Source organism: Carcharhinus amblyrhynchos, chromosome 1 (genome assembly GCF_965287045.1).
Source record: "Carcharhinus amblyrhynchos chromosome 1, sCarAmb.v2.hapA, whole genome shotgun sequence".
Lineage (NCBI taxonomy): Eukaryota > Metazoa > Chordata > Chondrichthyes > Carcharhiniformes > Carcharhinidae > Carcharhinus > Carcharhinus amblyrhynchos.
Genome location: NC_137324.1, coordinates 153,607,342 through 153,632,287, shown reverse-complemented (window position 1 = coordinate 153,632,287; position 24,946 = coordinate 153,607,342). Strand labels below are relative to the sequence as shown.

The 24,946-nt window shown below is 42.4% G+C and overlaps 1 protein-coding gene across 1 annotated transcript in view; it reads left to right on the top strand.

The window, feature by feature from the left end:
* LOC145341971 (cilia- and flagella-associated protein 337-like) overlaps positions 1-24,946 on the top strand; it is a 94,787-nt gene that overhangs the window by 11,617 nt on the left and 58,224 nt on the right. The window contains exons 4-13 of the mRNA XM_080187120.1: positions 289-381; positions 1,260-1,305; positions 6,092-6,138; positions 7,368-7,485; positions 7,573-7,642; positions 8,861-9,101; positions 18,712-18,820; positions 21,012-21,179; positions 22,782-22,933; positions 24,523-24,619. Of these exons, the coding sequence (XP_080043246.1) occupies positions 289-381; positions 1,260-1,305; positions 6,092-6,138; positions 7,368-7,485; positions 7,573-7,642; positions 8,861-9,101; positions 18,712-18,820; positions 21,012-21,179; positions 22,782-22,933; positions 24,523-24,619 (1,141 nt within the window). The remainder of the gene's footprint in view (positions 1-288; positions 382-1,259; positions 1,306-6,091; positions 6,139-7,367; positions 7,486-7,572; positions 7,643-8,860; positions 9,102-18,711; positions 18,821-21,011; positions 21,180-22,781; positions 22,934-24,522; positions 24,620-24,946) is intronic.

Here is a 24,946-nt window from a genome sequence, read left to right as displayed (position 1 = left end):
TTCTGTCCACTGACTTAACATGAAGTAACATGAAGAACATAAGAACTATAGCACCAATAAAATACGTATTTGGAAAGTGAAAGTAGATAACAATAAAGTGTCAGATTAATGCTAATCTAGATGAAACAATATCAACTTGTTTTATTTTTTTCTTTGCACTGTACATTAATTAGTAGCCCTAATGTCCTCAGTGCTGTGATTTCAGGAAATATAGTAAAAAAAAATTCAAATTGGGTTATGTCACCACTGCGTAAACGTTGATAAATCATTATCACATTTTATCCCTAGCGATCGAGAAATCCGTATGTATGAACTCTCCAACTTTGAACCCTATTGTCAAATAATTGGCCTTGATTCTGTGCCACTTCGACTAGACTACAGGTAATATTATTTTTTATTACTTATGCAACTGTAGGTAAGGACGAGCTTAGTGAATTCCATTCTTTATAGGCAAAGTGCAACTCCTGTTAAATGTTTGAATGATATGAGTAGTATTCAGATTTCCAGATGAATAATGTCAGAAGACTGGCAAATTCTTACGCCAAAGAATCGAGCACTGGGCTCACTAATATCATGTAAATTGACATTATATTATATTTAAATAATTTATTAAGCCCCTCACTCATTTTTGGCGAGAAGCTGACCTCATCGGAAATTTGGCTCTTGCACTACCTACCCAGCTCATCAATGAGTAAAAATCCAATATATTTGCGAATAGTCTAACTAAGCCTCAGACAGTGATCATGAAGAGGGATGCAGTTATTGGGTAGCTATCTATTTAGTAGTGAACCAAGTTTGTGACAAGAACCAAAGACAAGCGTTTTGGTTTTCCCAGTATTTAATTGGAGGAATTTTCTGCTCATTTAGGGCAGGATATCTGACAAGCAGCATGAGGGATTGAGTGGAATGGTAGTAGGTTGGAGGCACGTGTCATCAGCTTGTGAGCTTGTGTGTTTTTGGATAATGTCAAGAGCAGATCCTTGAGGTATCCAGAGGTAACCATGGAAGAGGGAGAAAATAACTTCAGATGTTTCTGTGGCTGCAACTGGATAGGTGAGAATAGAACCAGGTGAGGCAGTCCTGTTTAGATAGATGTTGGAAGAGTTGAAGGCTACAGACATGTCAAGATGGATGAGGAGAAATAGTTTACCACAGCCACATAAGATGCTAAGAATTAACTTTCAACAAGTTAAATGTAACAACGCTCTGTAATTCACAGATGGATGTCAATATCTTTTTATGCATCTTGTTTTCTTTAGTTCCACAGGAGATGATGAGTGTGTGATCCTCTATGGTGATGATCAGGTATGTCTTTAACATTTTGATCTTCCAAATTTTGCATGTGAAGATCTGAATCTTATTATTTGTGATGACCATTAGTGAGCCCCACCTGATTCCAGGAAATTAGGCTGATGGATCTTTCCTTGACAGCAAGGCATTTTCAGGCACAACTGCCCTGATTTGCAGTATTTTTCAGGCTGTGATTCCAGCCTGGAAATTCTGTTCAGCCCCATTTCCAATGCTGAACTGTCCTGCACACCAATCTCAATTTTGCATTGAGTTCAATAGGGAGGCAGAGCCATGAAAATTCTGTGTAGAAGTTTCCTCCTCTTGACTACACTTCCTCTTCATAATGGGGTCATTGTTTGATTGGATGGATGCACCATGCTCCATCACAAATTGAAAAGCAATGGGATTTGGAATGGGGGGGGCTTGTTCCTTGGGCTTGCCAGAATTGTCCTGTCTCTTATGGCTGTTGTTAATTTGTCATTTAAGCTTTGATGACTGTTTGATTGTAAGGATGTCACCAGGCCATTAAAGACTTCTCAACCTGGAGCCGAGGAAACTAATGGAGCAAAACACTTTTAGCCCCAGTGGTTTTATGCATGTGTATAGTTCAGTTTTATTCAATCATGAAAGTAAAACAAATCCTTCTGCAAATGTTTCATTATTAATACTTTTGAAAGCATACGATTTTACTTCTCCAGTTTCCTGCCCTTATTCCTCCTCTCCTGAAAATGCCAGCTCATGATGATGTGCAGATATATGGTCCAAGCAGGATTCCAGTTCCTCTCCCTTATGGCTATTGTTAATTTGTCATTTAAGCCTTGATGGACTGTTTGATTGTAAGGATGTCACCAGGTCATTAGTATCCTGAAACTAACATTCATTTGGTAGTAATGCCCAGCATTGAAACGTAGTGATGTTAGCATCTGGAATCCCTGTTTTTTGTTTTACTCCAGTTTCCTAGTTCAGGATACTGAGACATCACGAAAGGTCCAGTGGGTAGGAGCTGTATAAAAAAAGTGAATTTTTGATCAGATTTTAATTTTCTTTTGACTTTCAATTTTTGTGTGTGTGTTTAAGTGGAACAATTGGGGTTCTGAACTGCGCATGTGCAGTTTGACAAAAATTGAAACAGCGTGCCCGGGTGCGAAAGACAAAACCAGGGGTGAGGGGGGACGCAGACGGGAATGAGCCGCGATTGGACAGCCCTGGGAGGCAGGCCCCCCTGGCAGACGCCCCCCTAATCAGTCCCCCACCCTGGCAGAACACAACCCCAACCTACCTGGATTGCTGCTGTCCCTCCACCATCCTCTGATCTGCACTCATTGATGTGGAGATGCCGGTGTTCGACTGGGGTCAACACAGTAAGAAGTCTCACAGCGCCAGGTTAAAGTCCTGTTGGAGTTTAACCTGGTGTTGTGAGACTTCTTACTGCACTTGTTGGAGAGCCTGCAGCACCTTCCTGGCTTTCTGCTGGCAGGCTCAGATGGATCTCTGGTTCAGGGTCCGGGGGATCCTGCCTGTGGGAGGGGTGGGGGTGTGTGTCTGCTGGGGGACTGCCTCCCGGGTGGGGGGTTTGATCGCGGTGGGGGGGGGGGGGGGGTGTGAATCATGGGGGGAGTGGGTCTGCCAAGGGGGCCTGCTTCCCAGGAGGTTTGGATTGCGTGGGGGCAGGTCTGCCGCAGTGGTTAGCGGAGGGTCTGTGAAGGGTGTTTGAGGAGGATGGGCTTCGGAGGTTCCCCTGCAGAATAGGAATCCACTTTGGATTTTTATTCTGCAGGTTGGTAACAGCACAGATCCGAACCCGAAGAGTTGGGCGTGCAGTTCATTAAGTCAATTTAAATGCAAGCTAAATGCTAATGCATTTAAATTGTCGGGCTGCCTGATTGGGGCGCAGGCCAGATCCACGCCCAAATTGGGTGTCAGCAAAGGCGCGATCTGCTTGGAATCGGGTGCAGATCGCGTTACAGACCCAACTCCCGAATTTACCGTGATTTCGGGTGCAAATTTTTGGTAAAATGGGGCCCAAGGTCAAGTCGGCTACACCCTTATGTTGATTCTCTCTATTGCAAGTTCAGCCTGACAGCAATATGATTCAGAATTCAGAACTCAAAACTCCGTCAGTATTGTTATGACCAAGCCAATCTTGGTAATAGACATTGAAGTCTCCCATTCAGGATATATGTGTCTTGCTATCTTCAGTACTTCCTCCAAGTCATTGGTCAGAATATTGAATACAGGAGTTGGGATGTCTTGTTAAAGTTGTACAAGACATTGGTAAGGCCACACTTTGAATACTGTGTGCAGTTCTGGTCACCATATTATAGAAAAGACATTATTAAACTAGAAAGAGTGTAGAAAAGATATACTAGGATGCTACAAAGACTTGATGGTTTGAATTATAAGGAAAGGCTGGATATACTGGGACTTTTTTCTCTGGAGCATAGGAAGTTGAAGGGTGACCTTACAGAGGTCTATAAAATATTGAGGGGCAGAGATAAGCTACATAGTCAATATCTTTTCCCAAAGATAGGGGTGTCTAAAACTAGAGTTTTAGATTTAAGGTGAGAGGGTAGAGATTAAGAACATAAGAAGTAAGAGCAGGAGTAGGCCATCTAGCTCTTCGAGCCTGCCCCGCCATTCAATAAGATCATGGCTGATCTGAAGTGGATCAGTTCCACTTTCTCGCTTTCTCCCCATAACCTGTAATTCCCTTGTCTGTCAAAAACCTATCTACCCGTGACTTAAATATATTTAGCGAGGTAGCCTTCACCACTTCAACGGGCAGAGAATTCCAGAGATTCACCACCCTTTGAGTGAAGAAGTTCCTCCTCAACTCTGTCCTAAAATGCCACCCCCCCCTCCCTTATCTTGAGGCTGTGCCCTCTAGTCCTGCTGTCCTTTCTGAGCGGGAAGGATCTCTCTACCTCCACTCTATCCATCCCTTTCATTATAAGTCTCTATAAGATCCCCCCTTATCCTTCTAAACTCCAACGAGTACAGACCCAGTCTATTTAGTCTCTCTTCATGGTCCAACCCCCTCATCTCCGGTATCAGTCTAGTGAACCTCCTCTGCACTCCCTCCAAGGCCAAAATATCCTTGCGCAAGTGTGGCGACCAAAACTGCACACAGTACTCTAGCTGCGGCCTCACCAGTGCCCTGTACAGTTGCAGCAAGACCTCCTTGCTTTTATATTCTATCCCCCTCGCTATAAAGGCCAGCATTCCATTCGCCTTCTTGATCACTTGCTGCACCTGCAGACTGGGTTTTTGCGACTCATGCGCAAGGACCCCCAAGTCCCTCTGCACCGTAGCATGCTGCAGCTTTTTGCCCTTTAAGTAGTAATCCCTCCTACTATTATTTCTGCCAAAGTGGATAACCTCACACTTGTTAACATTGTACTCCATCTGCCAGGTCCTCGCCCACTCGCTCAGCCTATCCAGATCCCTCTGCAGACTTTCCACACCCTCCGCACAATTTGCTTTTCTGCTCATCTTTGTGTCAGCAAATTTCGTTACCCTACACTCAGCCCCCTCCTCCAGATCATCTATATAAATAGTAAATAGCTGAGGCCCCAGCACCGATCCCTGCGGCACTCCACTAGTCACCAACTGCCAATCAGAATAGCACCCATCGATACCAACTCTCTGCCTCCTATTAGACAACCAATCCTCTATACACATTAACACCTTACCCCCAACTCCATGCCCCCTAACCTTCTGAAGCAACCTTTTGTGCAGCACCTTATCAAATGCCTTTTGAAAATCGAGAAACACCACATCCACCGGTTCCCCTCTATCTACCGCACTAGTCACATTCTCACAGAAATCCAATAACTTTGTCAAACACAACTTCCCCTTAACGAATCCATGCTGCGTCTGCTCTATCAAAGCATTCTTTTCTAGGTGCCTCACTATTTCTTCTTTGATGACGGATTCAAGCATTTTTCCAACTACAGACGTTAAACTAACCGGCCTATAATTCCCTGCCTTTTGCCTGCTACCTTTTTTTAAACAGGGGCGTAACATTAGCTTCCGGCACTTCCCCGGAATCCAGCGAAGTTTGGTAAATAATCACTAAGGCATCTACTATCACCTCTGCCATTTCCTTCAGAACCTGGGATGCATTCCATCCGGGGGGACTTGTCCATTATCAGTCCTGTTAGTCTATCAAGCAGTACCTCTCTAGTGACAAAAGTATCCAGAGGGGCAATTTTTTCACATAAAGGTTGGTGAGCGTCTGGAACAAGCTGCCAGAGGTAGTAGTAGAGGCAATTTTGTCTTTTAAAAAGAATTTGGATAGTTACATTGATAAAATGGGTATAGAGAGATATGGGCCAAATTCAGGCAATTAGAATTAGCTTAGGGAGTTTAAAAAAAAGGGTGGCATGGACAAATTGGGCCGAAGGGCCTGTTTCAATGCTGTAAACCTCTATGACTCTAGACTCTAAGTGAGGTTCAACTTGAAGGAGTATATATTCATCAGCTAAGGAAAGGTATTAAGTGGTAATCAACAGGTTTCCTTGCCCATGTCTAACTTGAAGCTGTGCAATTTTCACTGTGTTTGGAGATAAGGTTGAAGGCTGTTTAACACTTGGTGACCGAAAAACAGCTCAGTGCACGCTGTAATTTCTGATTCTGAGCCAAAACTTGTCCAAGAAAATTAATTCTTTGTGTTGACCATTGCAGCTTTTGTGTAAGTTATTGTAAAATAACTGCTCATGTTTGATGATTTAATTAAGTTAGAATGGAAGAAGAGGCTAGCATGTTTCAGTAAATGAAAGTAATGCTCTGTTTTTTGCAGGGATGTGTCCATATCTTCCTCATGTCGATGGTGGGGGAAAGCCTGAGGTAGGGGAAATAATTCTGCTTCAGAAACAACATAACTGGACGCTGCCTGTGGACTCAGTATTTATGCTTATATTGTGTAATATAATGAGTTGCTGCTATTTTGTTTTACATATCCAGCTTCTGCCACTTCAGAATTACAGACTTAGAAATTTAGGAGTGGATGGTACAATTCTTGTGCCTGAATAATGAGGCTCAAGCTGTCCTGGAATTCGAGCCTTGAGTCTCATTTTCATGGTGTCAGTTAACTGTATCGAGTTACTGATCAATCATTCCTGAAGATTGAGTCTACAATGAACACACACATTAGCAACCAAATGATTCAATTGGCAGAGTTTTCCATTGTTTGCTGAGTGCTGACTAAGGTGACAAACCAATGTGCACAGTCAGCTTTCCTTGCCACTTTTGCAGAAATCTGTTCCAAAAAAAATCCCAGCATGACTCACACCATTACATTAGCAGGATAGAACCTAATTAAGAAATACACCTTCCCCACAGATAATGTGCTGCCACACGCATAAGGGCAACCATCCCCCGCTATGGAGATCTGTAGAGAGGCCACCTGGCAATGATCCAGGGGCAGTGCCAGGGTACTGCCTGATTATGTCTCCCCCTGCCCCCATCCCTCGGGGGGGTTACACTCGTGCACCCACAGCACCTGGTTCCCATTTTTGAAAAGCAGTTGTAAACCTTGTTGACGTGTTCGCAAGGGGGAATTCTAAATGCAAGTGGATGAGATGGCAGAGAAGCCCACAAATTACATTAAAATTTATTGAAATGAGGTTCCCAACCTTCCTGGGCAGGAACCTTGTTACATCACCGGTGACTGTAACACTACATTCTGCACTCTTTCGTTTCCTTGTCTATGAACAGTATGCTTTGTTTGTATAGCATGCGAGAAACAATACTTTTCACTGTATGTTAATAAATGTGACAATAATAAACCAAATCAAATCAAATCAAATCAAAAAAAGGAACTCAACCTATCAAAGCAATGGTTTTACAAAGTATTTTGGTCCCAATAAATTATGTAGTCAGAAGAAGGTAGAACAATTTTAAAAATGAGTCAAATTTAACCAGTCAAATTACTCTAGCATTGTTTTGCTTCTGAGCAGTGAGTGCATAGGTGAAAATACATTAATCCAGCTCATACATATATTTCTGAAAAAAATATTATTTTTGCTGCTCCATAAAGTCATTCGTATTCATTCCTGGAATATTTTAATCTGCAGGAACTGGACAAAGGGTCCGACAGTGGATGGAATTCCGAGCATTACTATTGAAAAACTTGCAAATAGTGAGCAAATCACTTACATACGTTGGAAGGTTCATAATGATTGGGTGACAGAGGTAAAGTGTTACAGAATGATTGTGGCTCATTTCTGCAAGAAATTTTAATTAATTTGAAAATTAGATTTAGTTGCTTTTTACTTACAGTTGAAATATATTCGCTCTATCAATAAGATTATATCAAGCTGCAATGAGGAAACCACTGCACTAGTCATAGGTAAGACACATTAATTTTGTTCTAGCAATTATTATTACTTCTTTCATGGTAGCAGAGGCAGGAGCTTCTTACAGCAGCATCTCAACCCAATCGTTTTCGACTGCATCATCAATGATTCTGAGTGCATCATAAAATCAGGAGTGGAGCTGTTTGCTGATTCTTCTGCTGTGTTCTACTTTGCATACAACTTCTCAAATAATGAAGCAACCCATGCCAGCCATGACCTAAATAACATCCAGGCTTGGGCTAACAAATTGTAGGTACCATTTGTACCACTCAATTGTCAGATATTGACCATCTTAAACAAGAGAAAGCCCATCCATCAGCCATGATCTTCAAACAAAACTTGACCAGTAACCCTGCCACTTTTTATAAAGTCCTCATGAAACTTTACGAGTTTAATGTTAATAATTTTGAATGTACACAATACAGAAGCAAACTATAAGTAACGTTTGAAAACATAATTTGTAAAGCTTCTAAACACCAATGTTATTAATGCTGACTTAATGATGCTGGAAATGAAAATACTAACTGTAACAGCATGGTGGCACAGTGGTTAGTGCTGCTGCTTCACAGCACCAGGGACCCGAGTTTGATTTCCAGCTTGGGTCATTGTCTGTGTGGAGTCTGCACCCGGGGGAACCCCACGCAGACACGTCCCCGTGTCTGCATGGGTTTCCTCTGGGTGCTGCATCTTGCCCCCACATTCCAAAAGACGTGTTGGCTAGGTGCATTGGCCATGCTAAATTCTCCCTTAGTGTACCCGAACAGGTGCCTGAGTGTGGCAACCAGAGGATTCTCACAGTAACTTCATTACAGTGCAAATATAAACCTACACTAATAAATAAACTTTAAACTTTTGGTGAACTATTGGAAAAGTGGATTGAACAATGTATGAGGTTAAGTTGTAACCTAAAAATTTGAACTGTATTGTGTTAAAACGTTATGAATTGTGGTTTCACATGCCTCTTGCAGTTTGCTTCTATCATGTGTACATCTAAAGCTATTAAAACTTCAAGAACTGTACAAAAAACATTTGTGGGGATTCAAAGATAGAGTCCATGACTTTCTCAAGAATAGGCAATGAATCCATCCCTGCAACGTTGCTCGTATCCCAAGGATTAAAAAACAAACCAAACATATTGTACAGCAGTTACAAAAATGTAAATCTGTGTTTTTTAGATGCCTTCTTAACATTCTTCCAAATATACATTACAGGTTGTGTCACAGGCACAAAGACCTTTCAGCAGAAGATGAAAGAAATTCAAGATGCAGTTCATAATAGGAATAGACAGTCCCAGCCAGGAGTGATTGCTCAACAGAGGAGATTAAGTTGCGATGAAACAGTTTTTGTAATCACAAAAGGAGCAAAAACTTTTGACTTCTGTAAAGAAAAGAATCTGGTTGTCACAGGGGGTTTAGACAGAACTATCCGATTGTGGAATCCTAACCTTCCACGGTAAGGAAACATATGGGAAATGTAATGCTTCGAGAGTATTATGTCAGGACTGTTGAACTGCATGTTTCCGTTTGTATCAGTGGTAAACTCTACATTTGATCAATTTTAAACTGAGGATGGATAGTTACTGATGTACCCTTCAATAGAGAGAACTTATGAAGTAACCAGGGAAACCTACGTTGCTTATGCTATATTTGATGGTCTAAATAAATGGGCCTTAAAATTCTTCAAGCATTTTTCTGTCCTCTGCTAACTACCTTGGGTTTTGCCAATCTCCCAATAAAGTTGTGATGGGAGATTCAGTGAGTTCTCATGGAATTTCATATTATTGTATTATGGGAAGAAATGGAACTAACTAGATGCATGATTATTCTAATGTCTTGCTTAACTGTTGGGGATCGTAGACTATTTATGGATAACATTTCCTGAGGTGATTAAATGGATGGAAAAGAAAAACCAACTTCCTTGATGTACAGTTTGGTCTATTTTGAATTCCATGCTATTTTTCTGTTAGCTTCCTAACTATTCTAATCCCGTTTTCCAGCACTTGATCCATAGTTTTGTATGCCTTTGCATCACAAGTGTACACCTAAATACTTTTTAAATGTTATGAGTGTCTCTGCCTGTAGCACTCTTTAAGACAGTGAGTTCCAGACTCCCATCAACCTCTGGGTGAAAAAATGTTTTCCTCACATACCTGCTAAATTTCCTGCCCTTTACCTTAAATCTATGCTGCTTGGTCATTGATCCCTACACCAAGGGGAAAAGTTTCTTCCTGTCTACTCTATCAATGCTCTCATAATTTTATATATCTCAATCATATTCCTCCTCCATTTCCTCTGCTCCACAGAAAACAAGCCCAGTCTATTCAATCTTTCTTCATAACTAAAACTCTCCAGCCCAGGCAACATCCTGGTAAATCTGCTCTGCACCTTTTCCTGTGCTATAACATCCTTCATATAATGTGGATTCCAAAATTGCACACAATATTCTAGCTGTGGCCTAACCAATGTTTTATATAGTTCTAGCATAATCTCCTTGCTCTGAAACTCTGTTGGCGTGTCCTTACCTGCCATTCACGCCACACTCCCACTGCAGCGAGGTTGAAGAAATTGGCAGCCAGCCAAATCTCCGTTCACTGCAGGAGGATGGGAAAATTCTGGCCAATGGCTCAGTAATAAAAGCAAGTATGCCATATGCCTTCTTAACCACCCTACCCACCTGCCCTGCTCCCTTAAGGAACCGGTGTACATGCACACGAGGGCCCTCTAATCCTCGGTGCTTCCAAGGGTCCTACCATTCATCAAATATTCCCTTACCTTGTTTAACCTGCCCAAGTGCATCACCTCACACTTATCCGGATTGAATCATTTGCCACTGATCAACCCATCTGACCAGCCTCTTTATATCCTCCACATTGTTTGCTATTCCACCAATTTCTGGATCATCCATGAACTTACTGATCAACCCTCCTACATTCAAATCTAAATCATTCTTATAAACCACAAACAGCAAGGGCCCAACACTGATCCCCATGGGACCCTACTGGACACAGGCTTCTAGTTAGAAAAACATTCCTCGACCATTACCCTCTACTTCCTGCAACTCAGCCAATTCAGGATCCGATTTGCCAAATTTCCTTGGAGCTTATGGGTCCTTACCTTTGCTATGTTGGACTTTCTGAAAAGCCTTGCGGGAGTAAGCTCCAAGGGCATTGCTCTCATTTACACACCTGATCATCTCATGAAAAATTCAGTCAAGTTGGTCAGACATGATATCTTCTTAACACTGTTGTTGATTAATCCCTGCCTCTCCAACTGCATTTTAATTTTGTCTCTCAGAACTGCTTCCAACAGTTTCCCCACCACTGAGGTTAGACTGACTGGCGTACAGTTTCCTGGTTTATCCCTTCCTCCCTTCTTGAATAATGGTAGCATGATGGTTGTCCTCCAGCACCTCTTCTGTGACCAGAGAGGAATTGAAAATTATTGCCAAACATCCCTGGAGATCTATCTACTTTTAAGACTGCCGTACCACACAGAACCTGCTCTCTGTCTATGTTAATGTCTTTTACTGTATCACAGTCCTTCTCTCTGATTTCTATACCCACGTTGTCCCTCTCACTGGTAAATACAAACACAAATTATTCAAAGACAAAGAGACAAAGAACAACCCAGCACGGGAAACAGGCCCTTCGGCCCAACAAGCCCGCGCCGCCGCATCACCCTACACCTATTCTACCCTGCGTATCTACAAATAGAACCCCTGACTTAGCCAGATTCAGGGGAGAATAGTGTCAATTTGGTAAAACCAATCAGCCTAAGAGCACATCTTTGGGGTGTGGGAGGAAACCGGAGCGCCCGGAGGAAACCCACGCATCCACAGGGAGAATGCACAAACTCCCACAGACACAGGCCCAAATCCATGTATCTGCACAGCTAGCAGTGCTAGTCACCGAGCTGTTGCGGCACCCGTCTACCGGTCCAGGATCAAGCACACACACCGACACGAAGTACTAGGCCACTCCCGGAATCTCCAAGAGCAGCCCACGCACGACCCACCGTGTGCATGCCCCTCGTTTGACAACGAGGTGGACCTCCACCTGCGGAATAAAAAGACAAAAATGTTAATCACAAGCCTGCCTTTCCGGTGTCTCCCGAGGTTCTAACCCTTTATAATAACCCCTACCATAACCCTCCATCCTCGTTTCACTCATGTGCCTATCTAACTGAACCTTAAACGAGTCCAACGTTCCCACCTCCACCACCCTACTCGGTAGCGCGTTCCATACCCCCACAACTCTCTGCGTAAAGAACCTTCCTCTCATATCCAAATTATACCTCTCCCCCCTCACCCTTAAATCATGTCCTCTTGTATTTGTAACCAATCTAGGGAGCAGTCTCTCACTATTGACTCTGTCTATTCCCTTCAGTATCTTATATACCTCTATCATGTCCCCCCTCAATCTCCATCTTTCCAAGGAGAACAGTCCCAGTTTCTCCAACCTTTCCTCGTAACCCAGCCCCTCCATGCCAGGCAACATCCTGGTAAACCTCCTCTGCACCCTTTCCAGAGCCTCCACGTCCTTCCGGTAGTAAGGTGACCAGAACTGGACGCAGTACTCCAAATGCAGTCTAACCAACGTTCTATACAACTGAAGCATTAGACGACAGCTTTTAAACTCTATACCCCTTCCTATAAAGGCTAGCATTCCATAAGCCTTCCTGACAACATTCTCCACTTGTGTCGCAACCTTCATGGATTTGTGAACCTGCACTCCCAGGTCCCTCTGTGTTTCTATACTCCTAATTTGTCTACCTTTAATCACATAGCTCCTCTCTACATTATTCCTTCCAAAATGCATCACCTCGCATTTGTCAGGATTAAATTCCATCTGCCACCTATCTGCCCAATGCACCAACCTATCTATATCCTGTTGTATCACCTCACAATCCACTTCGGTACCCGCCAACCCTGCCATCTTGGTGTCATCAGCAAACTTGCTGATCACACCACCTACACTCTCTTCCAAGTCATTTATGTAGACTACAAAGAGGAGAGGTCCCAGTACTGAGCCCTGCGGCACACCACTGGTCACTGGCCTCCAGCTGGACAAAGTCCCCTCCACAACTACCCTCTGTCTCCTATTACCCAGCCAGTTCTCAATCCACTTAGCTACCTGACCTCGTATCCCATGCGCCTTAACCTTTTCTACCAGCCTACCATGAGGGACTTTGTCAAACGCCTTACTGAAATCCATATAGATGACATCAACGGCTCTCCCATCGTCAACCGTTTTTGTCACCTCCTCAAAGAATTCCACCAGATTCGTAAGGCAAGACCTCCCTCTAACAAAGCCATGTTGCGTATCCCCAATCAGACTGCAACGCTCCAAATGCTCATACATCCTACCCCTAAGTACTTTTTCCATTAATTTCCCTACCACCGATGTCAAACTCACCGGCCTATAATTTCCAGGGTTATCCCTACTACCTTTTTTGAACAGCGGTACCACATTTGCTACCCTCCAGTCTTCTGGGACCTCACCTGTGTCCAAAGAAGAGACAAAGATTTGCGCCAGAGGCCCAGCAATTTCATCTTTCACCTCCCTAAGCAGCCTGGGATAAATACCATCAGGCCCCGGAGCTTTATCCGTCCTTACGCTACCTAAAAGCCCTAGCACTTCCTCCCTCATAATAGATATTTCCTGCAGCTGATCCTCAGCTCCCTCTAACAGACCGCACGATTCCGAACCCCTCTCCTTCGTGAATACCGACGCAAAGTATTCATTCAGGAGCTCCCCCATTCCCTCCGACTCAATACATATCTCCCCACTTTTGTCCCTAAGAGGACCAATTTTCCCTCTAACTACTCTCTTGCTCCTAATATAGGAATAAAATGCCTTCGGATTTTCCTTAATCCTTATTCATTTAGAACCTTACGTACATTCTTCACACATAAATAACAGTTGGAGAAAGTTTAAACTACCTTGTGGGATGCTGAGAGAAGATTCAGCAGGGAAGATGCGCAGCCAAAGTGAGAAGGGACAGCAAGAGACAGGAAGACATAGAAGTTGTCGTCCAATTATAAATGACCTAGATGAGGGTGTAGAAGGATGGGTTAGTAAATTTGCTGATGACACCAAAGTCGGAGGAGTTGTAGACAGTGAGGATGGATGTTACAGTTTGTAGAGGGACATAGATAAGCTGCAGAGCTGGGCTGAGACGTGGCAAATGGAATTTAATACGGAAAAGTGTGAGGTGATTCGCTTTGGTAAGAGTAACAGGAGTACAGAATATAGGGCTAATGGAAGGACTTTTAGTAGTGTTGACGAGCAGAGAGATCTCGGTGTACAGGTGCATAGCTCCCTGAAAGTTGGCACCCAGGTTGATAACATTGTTAAGAAGGCGTACGGTGTGTTAGCTTTTATTGGAAGAGGGATTGAATCTCAGAGCCGTGAGGTAATGTTGCAACTGTACAAAACTCTGGTGCGACTGCACTTGGAGTATTGCGTACAGTTCTGGTCGCTGCATTATAAGAAAGATGTGGAGGCATTGGAAAGGGTGCAGAGGAGGTTTACCAGGATGTTGCCTGCTATGGTGGGAAGGTCTTATGAGGAAAGGCTGAGGGACTTGAGGTTATTTTCATTAGAGAGAAGAAGGTTACGAGGTGACCTAATTGAGGCATACAAGATGATCTCAGAGGCTTAGATAGGGTGGGCAGTGAGAGCCTTTTTCCTTGGATGGTGATGGCTAACATGAGGGGACATAGCTTTAAACTAAGGGGTGGTAGTTATAGGACGGATGTCAGAGGTAGGTTTTTTACTCAGAGGGTAGTAAGGGCGTGGAATGCCCTGCCTGCAGCACTTGTGAACTCGCCAACTTTAAGGGCGCTCAAATGATCAGTGGATAAGCATTTGGATAACATTGGAATAGTTTAGGTTAGAGGGTCATTAGATTGGTTCCACTGGTCGGCGCAACATCGAGGGCCGAAGGATGTGTACTGCACTGTAATGTTCTATGTTCTATAATTAAGGCACATGGGAGTTTGGCAAGATTGGATTTTAGTCTTAACTCCAGTTTCCTGCTTACCCCCATAACCGTTGACTCGCTTATCGATCAAAAATTTGTCTAGTTCAATCTTCAATATGTTCAATATATTCAGTGACACATCCTCAATCGGTCTCTGTGGAAGAAAATTCCAAAGACTAATGACACTCTGGTAGGAGAAATTCCCCCTCATCTTACATCGGAGACGCTTTATTTTTAAACTGTGCTCCCCTAATTCTAGATTCTAAATATGTTCAAAACATCATCTCAGTATGTATCCTATGAAGTACCCTCAGAAACTTAAATGTTTCAATAAGATCACCTCTTGTTCTTCTAAGCTCCAATGAGTATGTGCTGTTCATTCTCCTAATCATGTTCTGTTCCAAAGGAATGCCTACTAGTCCACCCTTCTTTGGGAGTAACTAGATTGCACATAAACCTGAAGTTAGTATAAAATTCTTCACTTGCCACACCACCTTATGTAAACCTTTGCAACTTTAATAACTATAGAACATAGAACATTACAGCGCAGTACAGGCCCTTTGGTCCTCGATGTTGCGCCGACCTGTGAAACCAATTTAAAGCCCATCTAACCTACACTATTCCAATATCATCCATATGTTTATCCAATGACCATTTAAATACTCTTAATGTTGGCGATAGAAAGCATCAGATGCATAAAATTAAAGCAGTAGCCAGAAGAAATCAGAAAACCATAAGCAGTTGATGATCTCTTTAAACATGGCTGGTGGAACAGGTAGGAGTTTGACGTCAGTGGTAGGAAAGTTGTTGGAAAAAATTCTTAGGGATAGGATGTATACGCATTTAGAGCATTGCGATCTGATTAGGGATACACAGCATGGCTTTGTTAAGGGGAGGTCTCGCCTTATGAATCTAGTAGAATTTTTTGAGGAGGTGACAAAAACGGTCGACGATGGACGAGTCATTGATATCGCCTGTATGGATTTCAGTAAGGCATTTGACAAAGTCCCTTATGGTAGGTTGGTTGAAAAGGTTAAGGCTCATGGGATACAAGGACAGGTATTGAGATGGATTGAGAACTGGCTAGGTAACAGGAGACAGAGAGTAGTAGTGGAAGGGTCCTTTTCTACCTGGAGGTCTGTCACCAGTGGTGTGCCACAGGGCTCAGTGCTGGGATCTCTTCTATTCGTAATATATATAAATGACTTGGAAGAGGGCGTACGTGGTGTGATCAGCAAGTTTGCAGATGACACAAAGATGGCAGGATTGGCGGACAGTGAGGAGGAGTGTCAGGCAACACAGCAGGATATAGATAGGCTGGTATATTGGGTAGATAAATGGCAGACGGAATTTAATCCTGATAATTGTGAGGTGATGCATTTTGGAAGGAATAATGTAGAGGGGAGTTATATGATAAAGGGTAGACCTATTAAGAGTATAGAAATGCAGAGGGACCTGGGAGTGCAAGTGCACAAGTCTTTGAAGGTGGCAACACAGGTGGAGAAGGTTGCAAAGAAAGCTTATGGTATACTAGCCTTTATAGGAAGGGGTATAGAGTACAAGAGCTGGCGTCTAATGCTGCAGTTGTACAGAACGTTGGTTAGACTGCGTTTGGAGTACTGCGTCCAGTTCTGGTCGCCTTACTACTGGAAGGATGTGGAGACCCTGGAGAGAGTGCAGAGGAGGTTTACCAGGATACTGCCTGGTATGGAAGGACTGGATTATGAGGAAAGATTGGGTAAATTGGGGCTGTTTTCCTTAGAAAGACAGAGATTGAGGGGGGATCTGATAGAGGTGTATAAGATAATGAAGGGTATAGATACAGTAAACAGTGGCAGGCTTTTTCCTAGATTGGAGACAAATATCACAAGGGACCGTGGGCTTACGGCGAGGGGGCGAGGTATAATTTGGATGCTAGAGGGAGGTTTTTCACACAGAGGGTTGTGGGGGGTATGGAATGCACTGCCAAGTAAGGTGGAGGAGGCAGGCACGCTGGACTTGTTTAAGGTGTACTTAGATAGACACATGAGCGAAATAGGGATGGAGGGTTATAGGAGACTGTTTTAAATAAGGATCAGAGCCTCGGGACGTTCCTGGAAATCAACTGTTACATGTGTTGATGTTTTCTCTTTTACTCCACAGGTGCATCGGTCCAACTTGTTGTCTAACGAGGGGCATACACTCGGTGGGTCGTGCGTGGGCTGCTCTTGGATGTTTTGAGAGTAGCCTAGTACTTCGCGTCGTTTGTGTACGCTTAAACTGGACCAGCAGATGGGCACCACGACAGCTCAGTGACTATCACTGTTTGCTGTGCAGATACATGGATTTGGGCCAGTATCTGTGGGAGTTTGCGCATTCTCCCTGTGGTTGCGTGGGTTTCTCCGGGTGCTCCGGTTTCCTCCCACACCCCAAAGATGCGCTCTTAGGCTGATTGGAGTAACAAATTGTCCCTAAATTATTCTCCCCTCAATCTGGTTTCCAATGTGGGTGCCATAAGCATAGACATGGGTCAAGGGTGGAAGAGGAAAAGCACATTGTAAAATGGCGGCGCGGGCTCTTTGGGCTGAAGGGCCTGTTTCCCGTGCTGTGTTGTTCTTTGTTCTTTGAGTTGTGAGGGTCAGGGGAAACCTTTGTGCTGCTGAATATTTTGTGAGAGGTTAAGTAGGGGGAGGTACTTAACTGGAACATTAAACTCCAAAATGATACTGCTGGCATGAAATAAACATTGTATACTGATTGATGTCATGATCTGCCTGATGTTTATACATATGGCAGCTGTTCACTATCTTCACACCAACATTTTCACCAGTATTACATTGGGTGCAATTTGCCCCATAAGTGTGCACACAAGCCGTGGATATCATTTTAAACCCTAAGAGAATTCTAAGAGACCTAAGAGCATTTGCACCACCTGATAAAAGGCACAAATGATCCAAATTTCTCCCCCATGGACTTTGAAGCTCTACTTTTCAGTTCTACAGTTTTCTCAGTAACCAATTGGAAAAAATTCTGGCTGCTCCAAAACTTGATCGTAGGCAGCTTGGCAGCATGAAATTAGTTGTGACGTTGAGGGACTGGTAGAGTTGGATTTTGTCAGCACAGATGTAAAAGGCAACCCTTTGCCTACTGATGACATCACAAAGGGGCAACATTTGAATGAAGAAAAGGAAGAGGATGTGGTTGGAATTTTAGTTTAATTCAGAGATGGCCGTCTGAGAATTAAAGGTGAGGTCAATGCTGGAGGTGCACTGAATGTGTTAGGACAGATATCAATAGAACCATTTGAAGGGATAGTTACTGGAGCTGGAATTAAAACAGGAAATGCCAAAAAAGCTCAGCAGACCTGGCAGGATCTGTGGAAAGAGAAACAGAGTTAACATTTTGAGTTTGTAAATCTATTCTTCACACCTGCATGTCTCTACAAGTCTATAGCCTAAAGGTTGGGAATAGCAGGAGGTTTATTAGATTGGTACTGGTAGGTTGTGAAGTTGCAGTTGGTTAAACTTTGGTATTTGATCCAAGTGAGTTTGCATCCCTGAAGTTTTTGTTCTTGGCAGCTTGTGTTTAAACTCTCTGAGCTTGGGTAAGTGTGGTGCACCTCTTTACACTATACTAGGCAAACAGAAACTCCAATTGCATAGTTTCCTTAGTAGCTTGATTTGATTCTTAAACTTGATGGTGGGTTTCCATGTGTGTCCATTTATTATTATAAAAAATATATTTTGCTATTTTTATCTTTGCTTCTCTCGATTTTTTTGTCATGGGGCCAATTTGCTCAGGCTGTACTCCTGGCACCAGCATATGTCAATGAATTGGCTATATAGCGTTATAGGCTGAGTTGATTCTTCTCTTATCATAGCCAGATCAGGGAATACCACTGGGAGGCAGAGCTAGCCATCAAATGGCTAGCACTTTGACAGAAGGCATTTACAGAGGACAGCTATAATGATACTGACTCACTAAATCAATTGTAAGGGAGTCTTCTGTTTTCTGACAGCTGCTGCAGGTTATGTATAAGGTGAGTCAGAATGTCTCAGTTCTGAGTGATTTGATCTTTTGCTGATGCTCTTTTTATACAGACACCGACCTACTGGTAGACTAAATGGACACAATTCACCTATCATCTTCCTCAGTATTGCTGCAGGAGACAGTCGGATATTTTCGATCTCTGTTGACAAGATAATCAAGGTTTGAAAAGTCACATTTTTGCACTTTTTTAATAAATCTGTAATTTTATTCAACCCTTCTAGGAAACATCCTGCAAGAATAGTAAGTATACAAAGAACATACATGTCAACAGGAGGGACAATAGTTGCATCCTTTTCATTATTATCATGTCATAGACCAGTGAAATGGTGGCCTTTTCATTATGGATTGAAAAGCTTTATTATGGTTTGTTGAAATGTGTATTTGGCAAAAAAGTTTTCTAATTGCACTGGCAATTCAATCTGAGACGTGCCCACACTTAGTTTGAATTATGTTGACTGCTTTCCAACAATAACAGTCTAGGAGCTCTTTTTTTTCTTCTAGCCTTGCTTAGGAATGTAACACATCTATTCCATTGGGTTGATTTCAATTTGCAGGCTGATTCCAGGACTTCAGCAGAAAACAGCTGTTCAGCCTTTAAAATTGTGTGGTCAGGGGCAGCTGTTGGGAGACCAAAGGCAATGGACCCCAGTAGTAAGGAAAGTGAATAGGCGAAGAGAAGGCAGAGGTGGAGAGAACCTTGAAGCAGGCAACACCCTAGATCTCTTTGTGTTGCTTGCTGCTCCTTGCCTGCAAGAAAACTAAAAAAAAATTACTTTCATAGAATCATAGAAACCTTACAGTGCAGAAAGGCCCACTGCACTGACTCTGACAGAATATCTTACCCAGACCCTCTCCCTATGCCCTATTCCTGTAATTCCACACATTTCCCATGGCTAATCTCATCTAACCTGCACATTTTGGAACACTAAGGAACAAACTCCGAGATGACAAGATTTTCAGTTGAAGTAATTAGGAAAAGTATCTGCGACTCACAGATTTCATAACATGCATACGATTCAATATCTGATGAAATATGAAAAACAGAACTCACATTAAGCAAGAGGTTTGTTTTAGTACTTGGAATATTAAGCAGAAATTATTACTCAGAAAATCATATTTTATGACAATTAAGAAGTTATTTATTCATAGAATCCCTACAGTGCAGAAGAAGGCCATTTGGCCCATTGAGCCTGCAACAACAACAATCCAAACCAGGAACTATCCCTGTAACCCCGTGCTAGTCCCCTGACGCAATTTACAAGGCTAATCAACCTAACTCGCACATCTTTGGATTGTGGGAGGCAACCAAAGCACCCACAGGAAACCCATACTGAATCTCTTCTGGTTTTGGCACTTATTTCTTGGTTGTTTGGACTGATACAGAAAACACCTTTCAGGCCTCAGGGTAAAATCACTGATCAGGCCCAAATATGATCGTATTTAAAGAAGACCCTTCTGGTTTCAGGTTCTAAGCCTATATGCTTCAGGTTAAACTGCAGATTATAATTTTTTTTAAACAAGCATTTATACAGAAACAAAATAAATCAATAAAATAGTGATGTAAACACTTATCTCAAGATTACATTTAAGTGCTTCCTGAAAACAAAACAATATAGCAATTTGAAATTTAGGGAATCCCCCCTACCTCCCCTCCCTTTCCAAATCCTTTAACTGGATCTAGAATTAAAATAACATGGGCGCTTCAATTAATAATATTGTGAAAGACTGCAGTTATTGTACCTCACCCAGTCAACTTCTTGTACCTCAGGTTAAAAGTTTATCATAATGAGCAAGTCTCTTTGAGGAAAGTATACCCTTATTGAATATTGCAGTAAGCAGTATTTCTCTTATTCCTGATGGTGAAATGAAGGGACAAGTCTCCTTGCTGTATACTTGTGTTTATTAGATCAAAGGTAAGATAAAATCCATCATAATTTTATATGGGGATAAATTGTTCTCGGGTGGCATGGTGGCACACAGTGGTTAGCACTGCTGCTTCATAGTGCCAGGCACCCGGGTTCGATTCCTGATCACTGTCTGAGTGGAGTTTGCACATTCTCCCTGTGGGGCTCCTTAAGGTTTCCTCTGGGTGCTCTGGTTTCCTTTCACAGTCCAAAGATGTGTGGGTTAGGTGGATTGACCATGCTAAATTGCCCCCTAGTGTCAGGGGGACTAGCTAGGGTAAATTCATGGCATTATGGGAATAGGGCCTGGGTGGGATTGTAGTCAGTGCAGACTCGATGGGTCAAATGGCTGCCTTCTGCACTTTAGGAGTCTACGATTCTATAATCAAGATGGTTGTTGAAACCAGATTGTTAAAATCTTCTCAACAGTTTGGCTGATTTTCTAGGCTAGAATTTTACATACATACTTCGGAGGCACGCCCAACCTGGAAGGGTGTGAAATCATGCCAGAAGACACCGGGCATGCATCCCAGCATTACTGCACCTTGTGCGACATTTCCATCAGTGGGCGAACAATGGAAGCAGATCCCAAGTGCTCTGTCAGCAAACACGAAGTCAGTTTCACTTCGTTAACAGCAATTGACTGGTTATACATTTACCCATCTCCCTTTACAGTTGGTGGGTGGGCCAATTGGCTAGTTGGCCTTTACTATTAACCCACAACCTCGGTCTAGGGTGGGATGAAAGGCCGAGGGGGGATCTTATAGAGATGTATAAGATAATGAAGGGGATAGATAGGATAGAGGTAGAGAGATTCTTCCTGCTTAGAACGGATAGCAGGACTAGAGGGCACAGCCTCAAGATAAGGGGGGGGGTTGCAGTTTAGATCAGAGTTGAGGAGGAACTTCTTCACTCAAAGGGTGGTGAATCTCTGGAATTCTCTGCCCATTGAAGTGGTGGAGGCTACCTCGCTGAATATATTTAAGTCACGGGTAGATAGGTTTCTGTTCGACAGGGGAATTAAGGGTTATGGGGAGAAAGCGGGAAAGTAGAATTGATCCACTTCAGATCAGCCATGATCTTATGGAATGGCGGGGCAGGCTCAAAGGGCTAGATGGCCTACTCCTGCTCTTATTTCTTATGTTCTTATGAAAGGTCAAGGCTCAGATAAAATGAACATATGTGCCTGGGCATTGTGGCTTATGTATGATTGTGCTGCCTAGACACCCATGGCACAGCTTTAACATTGATATTTATTTTTCACAGCTCTGCAGTGGTTATTCCCCCTCAGGGGGCACGTTGGAAATGCCAGCTCACAGTCTCCCTTTTCTCAACACCTGCCCTCTTCCTGCCTTATGCACCCTTCCACAAAGTGTGTTTCTTGCTGGATGACTGTTAATTGACTAACCAGCATGAACTTGTGCTCCAAGGCTAACCACAGCTGGGAACGTATTTCATGCCCACTTCTGGACCCACCAAATTTGCACACCCATGAGATGAAAAAGTTGGCCCAGGTTACTGATTGGTAACTGAAGACATGATTTTAAATATGGATTAAATTTATTTGATTGCAAAAGAGCAAAGAATGGGCAATTAAGTCTACTCAATATTTATGTTCTTCAAATTAGAGCACATTAATTAGACTATTAAAACCCAATTGTCTTATAATTTGAAGGTAACCTCATTAACAAGGCAATCCTATGGTGACAACAAAAAGTTTTACAGTTTAACCACACCTTTTCACTGAAGCAACAAATTCATAAATCATACAGTGTTTACTACAAAATAGGTGATTTTCTTACATCTACAGACTGACCTTTATTATCCATCAGAGCGGATGGAATTCCTTTAAATTAGTATTTCCAAATTCAGATCTGATTTAGTTGTTGTATCCAAAAATGAATATAAATATGGTACATGTGATGAGAAATATGTTTAATCTTCTTCAACTAGACAAGAAAATGAATGGTAAATTAGAAAAGATGTACAATGGGGTTATTTCTTGAGCAAGTTTTAAACCTGCAGAGATTTTGATGGATGATGGGAGTATGGATTACAGAGGTGCTGCTGTCTTTATTATTATATAGATAGGAAAGTACTTTATACTGAAATTGTTCTTCTCATCATTATTCTCTCCTATAAATCATCAAGTAGCATGCCTGTCTTCATAGCAATGATAATTCATCAGTGGTATCACACTGAAGTCTGTTTTTTAGATTTGGGATATCGAAGATCAAACATGTCTAATCACTGTGAAACCTACAGTCAGTCAAATCAATGGAGATCTGGCTGCTTGTTATCATTCTCAGGAACTGAAGGCACTCTACATTGCAGCTGATTCACTGGCACTACTACTGCTCCAGGGCAGGTAAGCAGTGAAAAGCATTTTGCTGAACAAGTGTGGCCATTATTAATGGCATCAATTACAACCACATGAAATCAAACAGATATAAGAAAATGTCACAAAGAAGAAATAAAGCTTCCAGTTAGGCACATTGCATTTCTTGGGATTAAACACTGAGTTCAACAATTTTAGATGTGACCTTTCTCCTCCGTGTTAACCCTTTTTTATCCAAAGTATTTTTGACCCAATGCAAACCTTCGCCACAGGAACATCTGTCACTTGTTCTTTTGCTTTTTTTTCCACGGGGCATTGTCCTTTGTTCTCGCAGTAACACATTCTGCTATCTTAGCTTTATACCACTATCAGCACCTTCCCTAGTCCTTATCACTGCCAACAACACATAACATAATAGTGGTTAGCACTGCTGCCTCACAGCGCCAGGGACCCAGGTTCGATTCCTGGCTTGGGTCACTGACTGTGCAGAGTCTAGACGTTCTCCCTGTGTCTGCGTGGGTTTCTTCCGGGTGCTCTGGTTTCCTCCCACATTCCGAAAGATGTGCTGGTTAGGTGCTCTGGCCAGGCTACAATTCTCCCTCAGTGTACCCGAATAGGCGCCAGAGTGTGGTAACTAGGGAATTTTCACAACAACTTCATTCCAGTGTTAATGTAAGCCTGCTGTGACTCTAATAAATAAATTTAAAACTTAAACTTAAACACTTCCTCTGTCTTATGCCCTACACATCTTTCTTACAATCTCTCCTAGCTCCCACCTATCACTTCTTTGCACCACCTGCCCCACCCCTTCTTAAACAATATGAAGTCCATAATATTTCCCCTCTCTTTAGCTCAGAAGAAGTCATATGGACTTGAAATGTTAACTTTGTTTCTCTCTCCACAGATGCTGCCCAACTTACTGATATATTGCAGTATTTTCTGTTTTCGTTTATGAAAAGAATGATTTTGCTTTTTGAGGGCCCCAATCAGAATAATTTTTGTATGGTCTATTATATAGATTTTGTTTATTTGGGATAATATTTGTTTTATGATTTCAGTCAAAAAGCATAAAAATGTGGATAGCTAGCTGTTTTATATTTGAAGTAAGATTAGCTGTTTGGGAATCCAGGAAAACTTCCATTGGTAGGAGTCATACCTGGCAGAAAGAGGCAGAGTTGTGGTGATTAGAGGTCAATTATCTCAATTCAAGACAGCACTGCAGGAGTTCCTCAATGTAACCATCCTCAGTTGCTTCATCCATGACCTTCCTGCCATCATAAGGTCAGAAGTTTGAATGTTTGCTGATGACTGCACATCATTTAGTATCATTCGCAACTCCCCATATACTGAAGCAGTCCATGTCCAAATGCAGCAAAGCCTGGACAATATCCTGACTTGGGAATCACCATTTCTTCACTTTAGCTTGGTGAAAATCCTGGAGGTGTACCTACACCACACCTCATGACTGAAGCAGTTCAGGAAGGCACCACCACCTTCTCAAAGGCAATTAGCGAAGGGCAATAAATGTTGTTCTAGCCTGTGAAGCCTACATCCCATAAATGAATAAAGAAAGGTAATATTGATTAAAGTTAATGAATCCAATGGTATTTTATTTGCAGAGAGATACTGAATGGAGGCTTGACACACAGGAAGCCTGTTCTGTGCTGTCAATACAATAAGTTAAGGAGACAAGTTGTCACTTGCTGTGAAGAATCTGTAAGTAAGCAAACTGTTCAAAGAAAAATAATTTTGGTGAGAAAGTGATGTTGCTGCAATGCGTGTAATTATAACTAGATTCAAGGGGTTTTTGTTTATTTTAAACATTAATGACTCACACAGCCAGGCATGACTGTAACTGCCTTTTAAATGATCTTCCCCATCAGGAGTATTGGATAATTTAACACTGATAACTTGACACTGCTATTCTTGGTTCTGCTAATAGATGTGCTTTTTTGGTGCATGTAGGCCTGTCTTTCATGATTTTCCTATTCCTTGTTTGCCCTGATGACATGTTTTCACTTGATCCTGCATTTGATGATCTAA